Below are 11,220 nucleotides of genomic sequence, written 5' to 3' on the forward strand. Positions count from 1 at the left end.
TCCGAGTCTATGCAGGACTGGAAGGGACTGGAACAGAGCAGGTGGGCAGCCCTGGGCCAGCCATACCTGGGCAATGCCAGGGATAGAGAAGCAGGCACAGATTTTAGTATGGAGTTAGGGGCACACATAGACACCCACGGGAGGGCGGGGTAGCGGGGTTGTGCCGCTGACTGTTCAATTTTGAAGTGCTTTCTAAACCTTTTTGTAAATAGCTCTTCAGAGTTCTTCCCTAACTGGGCATGGTGGTGCACACTTGTAATCCCAGTACTTGGGGAGTTGAGACAGGAGGATGGCAGGTTTGCGGCCAGCCTCAGATACTTAGTGAGGCCCTGTTTCAAAATAAGGAATGAAAAATAGGGCTGGGGGTATAGCTTGGAGGTAGAATGCCCCTGGGTTTGAACCTCAGTACCGAAGGGGGGAAAAAAAAGAAGCTCTTCCCTGAGCTTCTGGCTTCCCAGGGAGCTCTAGACCCTGGGACTTGTGCCTGGAACAGCAGTCTTCTAGAGGAGTCTGTCCAGTGATCTAGTCTTTCAATACCTTTAACCCCCCCCCACACACACACACACACGGAAGCCACTTTAGTGTTCGGGTTGCAATCTGTGTCCCCAGAGACAAGTGCCCTTGATGGAAATTTAGGTCTAGGGACCCTGGGACACTGGAGAAGAGGCACAAGGGTTCTGGGAGGAGGAGAGGTCGGGGACAGTTGGAAGACAGCGACTGAGATTGGTTGGAGGAAGGAGTGGGCTTTGGAGAGATTCTGAGAGTTAAGAGCTACCCGCCAAGCCAGGTGCGGTGCGTATGGCTGTAATCACCGTAGTTGGGAGGCTGAGGCAGGAGGATCACTGGTTTAAAGCCGATGTGTGGTAACTTAGCAAGACCCTGTTTTCAGATAGAAAACAGATAAATACAAGGAGCTAGGGTGTGGCTCACTGGCAGAACCCCCGCCCCCTGCCCCAAATTCAATCCCTGAGGAGGTGGGAGAGAGAGACAGAGAGAGAGAGAGAGAGAGACTGAGACTGACTGGATAAGTGAGTAGGGGGCCTCATGCTGGGGCTGTATAAAGAGATCTGTGTGAAAAGCCCAGGGCCATGAAGTTTCTGGAGAGTGAAAAGTTGGAGGGTGTGTGAATGGGATATGAATTGAAGAAATTTCTTTAAAAAAAAAGTGTGTGTGTGTGTATGTGTGTTACTGGGGATTGAACCCAGGGACATTTTACCTCCAAGCTATACCCCCAGACCTTTTTATTTTTTATTTTGAAACAGGGTCTTGCCAGGGTGCTGAGGGTCTTGCTAAAACTGTGGAGGTGCTGGAGAAGAGGCACACGGGTTCTGGGAGGAACCCTCCCCTCTCAGCCTCCCAAGTACTGGAGTACAGCTGTGCACCACCGTGCCTGGTTAAACTGGGGGGGTTTCTAAGGATGGGAGATGAGGGAAGAGCTCAGCATCCCTGGGCATGTGTTGATTAATTCATTCCTTGAAACTTTATTGAGCACCAACTATCTTAACAAGCAGTAAATTTGCAAGGAGTGGCCCCTACCTCAGGGAGCAGAGAGAGCCATTGTTGGATAATCAGGGATGTGGGGCAGTTTTAAACCAGAAAGCAGGGGTCGGACAGGACAAGACTAAAGAACGAGAAGGTGGAAAGGGACCGCGTGGGGCGGAGCCGTCAGGAGAGCAGCAGGGTGGCGATGAGACCCGGGAGGCACCAGGGCTGCTGTCAAGTCAGAGGGATGCAGAGAGGTGACCAGGGGCGGGAGGAAGGAGACGTGTTATGGGGCCTGGCAAGTGCTCAGCATCGTGGGGATGGAGAGTGAGGACCTGGGACCTCTGAAGGTCAGGGAGGGCACTGGGAGCTGCAGCTAGCCTGTCACTCCCTGAGCTGCACAGATACGGAGGAGTCGGTCACCCTGGTGCGCCGCAGCCCACCAGGCTCCGTGCGGTTCTTGGTCTTGTGCAGGAAGTGGACGAATCGCACGCCAGGCCCATACTGGCGGAAGACGTGGGACACCTGCGGGGCGGCGGGGATGAGGAAGGCGGCCTTCTTGGCTCCCCTCCCCCGGCCTCCCAGGGCTGGGAGGGGGCGCCTGCGCAGGGCTCACCTGCACCCAGCGGCCAGGCGGGCCTCGCCCGGAGCTGCGTGGCGCCACGTGGTGCTGCGCGATGATGGTGCGGCAGTCGCCCGCCAGCAGCCAGACGTGCAGCTCGTAGACACACTCGTCCAGCCGGCTGTCCTCGAACCTGGAGGGGGAACCCGGTCTTGGCTGACACCACAGTCCCAACACCCAGCCCCAGGCGCCAGTCCTCATAGGTCCCGCTCCCAGCATCAGGGATGCACTCCCTCCCGGCTTTGGCCCGGTGGCACCTTGCCCAACCCATCCCCGTGTATTCATAGCCCAGTGGAAGGCAGATATGTCACCCCACAGTGACCGCCATTCATGGTCAAGGTGGGAAAAGGGAGGCAGAGGAAGAGGGTCTGGGTGGGATGGGGAGGAGCAAGTCCTCCCACTCCACTGGGGTGTCAGATTTCCAAGTGGAGACTTTTGACTGACTCCTCCAGGACAGCCGACTCCATCTCAAAAATAGCAGAGGGAGCCAGACATGGTGGGACAGGCCTATAATCCCAGTACTTGGGAGGCTGAGACAGGATTGCAGGTTCAAGGCCAGCCTCGGCAACTTGGTGAGGCTCTTTGCAACTCAGTGAGACTCTGTCTCGAAACAAAATAAATAAACAAATAAAGGGTCTAGCATGTATCTCAGAGGTAGAATGTCTCCCAGGCTCAATCCACAGGACAGGAGGATCGCAAGTTTGAGGCCAGCCCAGGCAACTTAGCAGGACCTCTCAGAATAAAAAATAAAAAAGTCTAGGAGCCGGGCATGGAGGCACATGCCTGTAATCCCAGTACTCGAGAGGCTGAGACAGAAAGATCACAGGTTGGAGGCCAACCTCAGCAGTCTAAGAAGCCCTTGCTTCAAAGTAAAAAATTAAAAGAGCTGAGGGTGTAGCTTGGAGGTAGAACACCCCTGGGCTCAATCCCCAGGACCAAAACAACAACAGAGGAGAGCCGTTCAAGGAAAGAGGAACAGCCCCAGCAGAGCCCAAAGACAAAGAGGCCTGGCCCACTGCAAACCCAAAGAGCAGCCAGAGAGGTGGGCAGGGCTGGGCCTGCAGCACCACTGGGTCCCAGGGAGGAGATCAGCGCCAGGGGCAGCAGGCTGGGCCCCGCTCTGGGGACACCCCCCTTTACCAAGTGCGGGCTGCAGGGGGACACACACCAGTCCATGACCGTGACGTCCGGCTGCTCATCGTCCAGCAGCTCCTCCCACAGGCCCTCGGCCAGCAGGTTGACACACTGCTGCTTCACTGTCCAGCTGCGAAGACAGGGTGAGACATGGCCCAGCCCGCGGCCACACCCACGGGCATCCCAGGCCCAGGAGCCCACTCAGCACCCCTGAGCGAGGCCCTCTGAGGGTGAGCCATACCCACCCCACTGTTGATGACGGGAGAATGAGGCTGAGGCTAAGGACTTGCCCAAGGTCAGGCAGGGAAGAGGTGGCTGAGCCAGGATCCCGACCCAGGTGTGTGTGACCTGAGCCACTGAGTCACAGCCTCTCCTCCGCGGCGCAGGAGCAGAGCTGGGTGTAAGGGAGGACTCAAGGTGGCCTTGGGCAACTCTTCCCAACTCAGGAGGGAGTTCGAGAATAATAACGATGGCTGCTGTTTACTGAACACCTACTGTGTGCGTCCTGTATGATGCGTGTCTGGCAAGCATTCTCTCTTACAACTAACCGTGTTAACAGGGCAGGAAATAGAGGCCCCGAGGGGCCAAGTGGGCTTCTGCAGATTGCACAGTGAGGAAGAGAAGCAAAGGGGCCATGAGCAGCCCCGGCACACACCTCAGGTTCTGCTGGAGATTCTCCGTTCCGATGTGCCAGCCTCGGAAATTGCCTGGCGGGCGAGGGCGCAGTGTTAGAACATCCCCTCTGGAGGACCACCCTCCGCTGCTGGCACCCCAGGGACTTACCCAGAGCCTCCAGCGGCTGCCGAGTGGGGCGGGCAGGGGGTGCTGGCTGGTAGATGTTGATGCCTGCAATTCATAAGTGAGCGGGAGCCTCAGGCCAGCCCGCCCGCAGCACCCTACCCCCAGGGCCTCACTGGAAGGGCAGGAACCTGTGCCAGGTCCGACCAGCCCGGCAGGCCTGAGTCAGAGCCTGGGGAGAGGGGCTGGGCAGCGAGGGGGTTGTGGTGAAGCGGAGAAACCGAGAGGAACCGAGAGGAACGCGCCGAAAAGACCCGGGGTGAGACCCGGCCGCAGAGAGACTGAGGAGAGACAAGGAAGATGCAGGGACTCAGGAATAAAGAGGCCCGACGGCAGAAAGGAGACCACAGAGGGACGGACAGACCGACGGACAGACCGACAGACAGACAGACAGACACACACACACACACACACACACACACACGGAAGCTGAGATGGAGGAGACAGCCAGTGTGGGCGGCCCGCGCCTGCTCCAGCTCCAGCTCCAGCCCCCAGCCCGCCGTCGGTCGGTCGGTCGGTCTGTCCGTCCGCACCTTCGGGGTTGGGCGAGCGCAGCAGGTTGCGGTACAGCGGCCGCCGCAGGAAGAGCAGCTTCCAGGTGAGGCGCGGGGGCAGCTCCAGGCTCCCGCTCAGCGGCCCCCACTCCTCCACCAGCAGCTGCCGCGCGTGGGCCTCGGTCGGCGGCTCGGGCGGCCGCAGCGCGGGGCTCTCCGGGGCCGCGGGCGACGGGGGCGACGGCGGGGACGGCGGGGGCGGTGGGGACGGCGGGAGCTCCGCGGAGCCCTCGGGCCCGTCGGCCTCCATCCCTCCGCCGAGCGCGGCTGCGTCCCGCACCTCTTCCATGGCTCAGCTCTGCGCCACTGTCCGGGTTCTGCAGGGCTCCGGGTCAACTGGGGGCGGGCCGCCCTGCCCGCATTTAAGAGAGGGGCGTGGAGGGGAAGGATCCGGGTCCAGGGACCTCCTCCCTCCATTCAGGAATCCACCGGGGCCCTCCTCCGTCAGACTCAAGGGGCCAGACAACAACCCTCCTCCCCCAGACCCAGTGGTCCAGACCCCAGCCCTCCTCCCCAAGACCCAGGGGGCCAACCTCCCAGCCGGCCTCCCCCCAGACCCAGTGGTCCAGACCCCAGGCCTCCTCCCTCAGATCCAGGGTGCTAGACCCAGCCCTCCTCCCTCAGACTCTGGGGTTCAGGCCCCAGCCCTCCTCCCCCAGACCCAGGGGTCCAGACCCAGCCCTCCTCCCTCAGACTCGGGTTCAGGCCTCAGCCCTCCTCCCCCAGACCCAGGGGTCCAGACCCCAGCCCTCCTACCTCAGACCCAGGGGTCCAGACCCCAGCCTTCCTCCCTCAGACCCAGGGGTCCAGACCCCAGCCCTCTTCCCTCAGATCCAGGGGTCCAGACCCAGCCCTCCTCCCTCAGACCCAGGGGTCCAGACCCAGCCCTCCTTCCCCAGACCCAGGGGTCCAGACCCCAGCCTTCCTCCCCCAGACCCAGGGGTCCAGACCCCAGCCTTCCTCCCTTAGACCCAGGGGTCCAGACTCAGCCCTTCTCCCTCAGACTCTGGGGTTCAGGCCCCAGCCCTCCTTCCCCAGACCCATGGGTCCAGACCCAGCCCTCCTCCCTCAGACCCAGGAGTCCAGACCCAGCCCTCCTCCCCCAGACCCAGTGGTCCAGACCCCAGCCTTCCTCCCTCAGACCCAGGGGGCTAGACCAAGCCCTCCTCCTTCAGACTCTAGGGTTCCGGCGCCATCCCTCCTCCCCCAGACCCAGGGGTCCAGACCCAGCCCTCCTTCCTCAGACTCTGGGGTTCAGGCGCCAGCCCTCCTCCCTCAGACCCAGGGGTCCAGGCCCAGACTCTTCCCTCAGACCCAAGGGTCCAAGCCCAGCCCTTCTCCCTCAAGACCCAGGGGTCCAGACCCAGCCCTCCCCACTCAGACCCAGGGATCCAAGCCTATCCCTTCTCCTTCGAGACCCAGGGGTCCAGACCCAGCCCTCCTCCCTCAGACCCAGGGGTCCAGACCCAGCACTCCTCCCTCAAAACCCAGGAGTCTAGGCCCAGCCCTTCTCCCCCAGACCAGGGCTCCAGGCTCCAGGCCTCCTCCCCCAGACCCAGGGATCTAGGCCCAGCCCTCCTCCCCCAGACCCAGTGGTCCAGGCTCCAGCCCTTCTCCCCCAGACCAGGGCTCCAGGCCCAGCCCTCCTCCCTCAGCCCTGCCTCAGTTCCAGGACCTCCTGCCCTAGTTTCTGGGCCAGCTGAAGACCAGGCTGGCCCTGGGGTGTCGGAGGGGGGCAAATGAGCTGACGCCAGGGCTCTGCTGTAATGAGGCCTATCACCTCGTTAAGCTCTGCGCAGCAGGAGGAAGAGGCTAATTACTGGTGGCCCTGCTTCCTGCTCCTCCTCGCTGGGGGCCTGGGGTGAGAGGTCAGCCTGACCCCCGCCCCACCTGGGACACGCCCGTGAGACCCTGACATTTTCCGTCTAAAAAGCCAGGTGAGGACAGGAGGAGAGATGGGGAAGTAGAGGTGGCCCAGGAGCCGGGGGAGGCTCGTTCTCTGGGTTCTGCATCCTTCTGTCTCCTCCCTCAGAGGTCCTGAGAGTTTGGGGTGAGGGATCCGGTGATGGTGTGCAGAAGATTGGGGCGTGGAAGAGCTATGGGGCCAGAGCCCCAGGGCCACTTCCCGCCTGTGGCCATGTCCCACACGGGCCCAGGCGGACGGAGGCTCTGCCGCTGTGGCCCCCTTGCTGTGCTCGCCAGGTGGTGCTGAAGGTCATTTCATCCCCCAACAAAGATGAGGAGCAGGTGCTGCCTCCAGTGCCAGTCCCACCCCACAGCGACCGGGGTGCCCCCCACCCCGGCCTGGTCCCCACACACGTCCACAGGTACTTCCTGCTCACCTTCCCTTTAGACACAGCGGGACACATGTCCGGACTGTCAGGGAGCAGAGCTTGCGCCTGGCAAGATGCTGATGTGGTCAGCGGCTGCCGGCGTTCGCAGCGTGGTGGCCGGGCCCGAGGTGGAGTTAGTCCTTGGCATCCATCTGCGGGTGGGGGGGCACCTGCTGTTCTCATGTCCATCTTGCAGATGAGGAAACAGGCAGAGAGAGGTCTAGTGACTTCCTGAGGTTGCAGAACTCTGGCAAATCGACCCCAGGGGGAAACCCAGCTCACACGGGGGGAGGGGGGGACCAGGGTTATGCTTGATGTCGTATTCAACTTACTCAAGCTCATGATGCCTCTGCAGGGGTGGGGACCAGTAATGGTACCTCCACTTACAGATCAGGAAACTGAGTGGAGACAGGTGAAGGGTCCTGCCCCGAGAGGGACGCAGGCCAGCGTGCACCCGGAAGTCCCCAACGGATTCCCAGAAAAACAGAGACAGAGCCTATGACACACCCATGACCAGAGAAACTCCCGCCACCACAGCCGCACACCGCACCCCTGGCCCGTGGCCCGCCCACCTGCCGTTGCCATGGGGAGGAGGGCTGCCTGGCAAGAGGAGTCAGAATCCAGGGCAGGGCGTGGCCGGCAGCCGCGGACACCAGGAAGGAAGGGCACTGGAGAGTCTCCAGCAGGGATGAGCCCGCCCGCCCGCCCGCCCCGTTCGGGGTCCGCACATCATCTCTTTTCTGGGCATGTCACCCACATCATTCCACCACACACGTGACATCCGGGGTGGTCATACGGAAAGCCAAGCACAAGTCGTCCGTCTTCCGTGGAAAACCCCCATGGCTCCCCAGTGCCTCCAGGAGAAAATTTCAGCTCTGGGGTTGGCACTCAAGGCCCTGGATTCCTGGTCCCTGCCTCTGTGATCTGTTCTCTCCTTTCTTAGGGCTTTTAGTCCTGACGGTCTCTCCACCTGAGAATCCCTTTCCTCTCACCTAGAAATCTAACTTATAGCGTGTCAGAGTCACCCAGGGGACTTATTAGAAAGATGGATCCCCAAGTCCCCCTTTAGGGGTCTTCCATGGTCTTCCCTGGAAGCGTTTCTATGGAAACGCTTTTACTTACATCTGAGTGCTTCAGGGGCGCAGCAGCCGAGTGGACTCCACCATTACCGCCAAGCCTCCCCTCACTCCAGCAGAAGACCAGTAAAGGGCCAGCTGTGGGGACTCTTGACAGGCTGTTCTATAAACAGCTGCAGCCTGGGTGGGCAGCACGGCCCCTCCCAGAAAGCCGCTCTCACCTGTCAAGGACCATTTAAAGACTGGGCAGTGCTGGGAGTGGAATCCCTGTACTAGGAAGCTGAGACAGGAGGATCCCAGGTTTGAGACCAGCCTCAGCTACATAGTGACACTCTGTTTCAAATGAAAAATAAAATAGAATAAGACCAGGGGAGTAGCTCAGAGGTCTAATGCCCCTTGGTTCAGTCCCCAGTACTATCCTCCCCCACCACACACACACACACACACACACAAGCACACAAACACACACAAAGATTGGGCAGTGGTGTGGCTACTTTTGACAAGGATTTAGCAATTTTATAGAAAACCAAAAACATTTTTAACCTGCAACCCAATGATCCCACTCCTAAGTACTTAGGCAAAAATACTAAATACATGCCCCACAGAACTTTTCATAACAGCCTCCAACTGAGAATGACCCATGTGCCTGTGGACAGGTGCATGGATCAGCACTGTGTCCCCCAAAGGCCATGCCTTAGAGGCTCAGTTCTCATTGGTGCTTCTGGGAGGTGGTGGGACCTTTAAGAGGTGGGGCCTAGCCAGACGTGGTGGCACACGCTTGTAATCCCGAGTTTGGGAGGCGGAGACAGTTTGGCAGGCTCAAAGCCAGCCGTGCCGGCTTTAAGAGACCCTGTTTCCAAATTTAAAAACTATAAAATAGTTCTGGGAGTGTAGCCCGGAGGTAGAAGAGTTTCCAGGAACCCCAGAACCACCAAAAAAAAAAAAGAGATGGGGCCTAGCAGGAGGCCTTCTGGTCACTGAAGGTGGCCCTTGAAGGGGATTGTGAGACCAGCCCCTTCTAATTTAGCCCTTTTTCTTCCTTGAACAGATTTTCTCTGCCATACCCTCCTACCATGACACACTGCCTCTCTACAGGCCCAAAAGCAACAGGGCCAATCAATCATAATTGGGAACCTCTGAAACCATGAATTGATTGTCTCAGGTATTTTGCTACAGTAATGGAAAGTGGACTAACACAATGCAACACATCCATACAGTGGAAAATTACTCAGCAATAAAAAGGAATGAACTATTCAAAGCTGGGCGTGGTGGCGCACGCTTGTAATCCCCACACTTGGGAGGCTGAGACAGGAGGATCGCACAGGTTCAAAGCCAGCCTCAGCTACTTAGTGAGACTCTGTTTCCAAATAATGTATAAAATACTCCCAGACCTAATGTATAAAATAGGTCTGGGAGTATAACCCGGAGGTAGAAAAGCCCCTGGGTTTCACCCCCAGTACCACACACACACACAAAGGAATGAACTATTCAAACATACAACATGGATAAACCTAAAAATTGCAAGGCTGAGTGACAAGATTTGGGCAAAACAGCACCTCTTGTGTAATTTCACTTGTATAAAAATCTGGAAAATGCAAGGAGAATCAAAGAAAGCTGGTTGGGGGCCCAGAGGCTGTGGGGATTGACGGCCAACAGGCAGGAGGGGGCTGGGCACGGTGCCGCATGCCACCTATAATCCAGTATGTGGGAGGATGAGATAGGAGGACCGTGGGTTTGAGGCCACCCTCAGCAACTTACTGTTCCCCAGCACCACAAAACAAAGCAAGTAAAATGAAAACAAAAAGGGCCAGGCCGGGCGTGGTGGCGCACGCTTGTAATCCCCACGCTTGGGAGGTGGAGACAGGAGGATCGCACAGGTTCGAAGCCAGCCTCAGCAACTTAGTGAGACCTTGTTTCCAAATAAAATATAAAATGGGTCTGGGAGTATAGCCCAGAGGTAGAAAGCCCCTGGGGTCCACCCCCAGTACCACCAAAAAAAAAAAAAAAGAAAAAGAAAAAGTTCTCTCGCAATTGTGGCTTACCCAGGGGTGCACACATTGATCAAAACTCATCGAACCGCGTAATTTATTTGTTTGTTTATGCTGGGGATTGAACCCAGGGGCATTCTATCTCCAAGCTACACCCCAGCCCAATTTTATTTCTTATTTGGAAACTGGGTCTCACTAGAGTGTTGGGAGCCTCGCTAAATTGCCAAGGCTGGCTTTGAACCTGTGATCCTCCTATCTCAGCCTCACAAGTACTGGGATTACAAGTGTGTGCCACCGCATGAGGCTCAATTTTATTTTTCACTTTGAAACAAAGTCTCACTAAGTTGTGGTGAACCTCACCAAGTTATTGAGGCTGGCCTCGAACCTGTCATCCTCTCCCAAGTACTAAGATTGTAAGTGTGCACTACTATACCCAGCTTTACTGTGTATGGGAATATTTCATTATGGGAGTATTTTATTATATGTAAATTATATCTTGATTAATAAAACAAAACAATATGGCAAATTTCTGGACTTACTATGTTTTGGTGCTGGGGATAGAATCTGGGGGCGTTTTATTTTTTATTTTTATTTTTATTTTTTTTGAATTTTATTTTTTTAATTGGTGCATTGTAGTCATATATCAATCACATTGGAGTACAAGACTTGAGAGGATATACAAGCACACATCATCCAATTAGCCCTCATCCAGTCCCCATCCCGTTCCCTCCCCCTCCCTCGATCCCATGCTTGTTTGGTGATTAACTTTGATACATTTGTTTATGTACCTCCTGCGTTTTAAAGAGGCTCCATCCTTCCCTATTCCATACCCTCTGATTGGTCACCTTAGTTGCTTCATGATAGGGCCCTTTCTATAGCTCAACCTCTTCCTGTTGCCCCTTTCCTCCTAGTTATTGTTAATTAGGGGAAGCATCTGATTTTTATTTTCTGCGATATTTCTCTGTGCATGCCGTGTTACAAGTACCAATCCTACTCTTGAGGGCCCCAGTAGTGGCCTGGCTACCCAGTGGACTGATCCAGACCTCGCTGGCTCAAGCAGCAGCCTTGCCTCATGGGAGGCCCCGATTCTGGTCTCGCTGGCCCCGACACTGGCCTAAACCCTCAGCTGGCTCCAATCCCGGCCTCAGAGGCCCCAGTAGTGGCCTTGCCTCACGGCAGGCTCCGATGTCGGCCATTGGCCCTGGCACCGGCCTAACCTCTGGGGGCGTTTTA

The 11,220-nt window shown here is 57.2% G+C and overlaps 1 protein-coding gene across 1 annotated transcript; it reads right to left on the minus strand.

Moving 5' to 3' along the window:
* Window positions 1-1,866: 1,866 nt before the first annotated feature.
* Window positions 1,867-4,879, minus strand: NCCRP1 (NCCRP1, F-box associated domain containing; the record flags this gene model as incomplete). Its single annotated transcript, XM_080704581.1, has 6 exons — window positions 1,867-2,007; window positions 2,099-2,237; window positions 3,273-3,368; window positions 3,894-3,945; window positions 4,022-4,084; window positions 4,570-4,879. The coding sequence occupies 6 exons, from the start codon at window positions 4,877-4,879 to the stop codon at window positions 1,867-1,869; spliced, it is 801 nt and encodes a 266-aa protein (XP_080560707.1).
* Window positions 4,880-11,220: the final 6,341 nt, after the last annotated feature.

Source organism: Muscardinus avellanarius, assembly GCF_963383645.1.
Source record: "Muscardinus avellanarius genome assembly, chromosome: 10".
Taxonomy (NCBI): Eukaryota; Metazoa; Chordata; class Mammalia; order Rodentia; family Gliridae; genus Muscardinus; species Muscardinus avellanarius.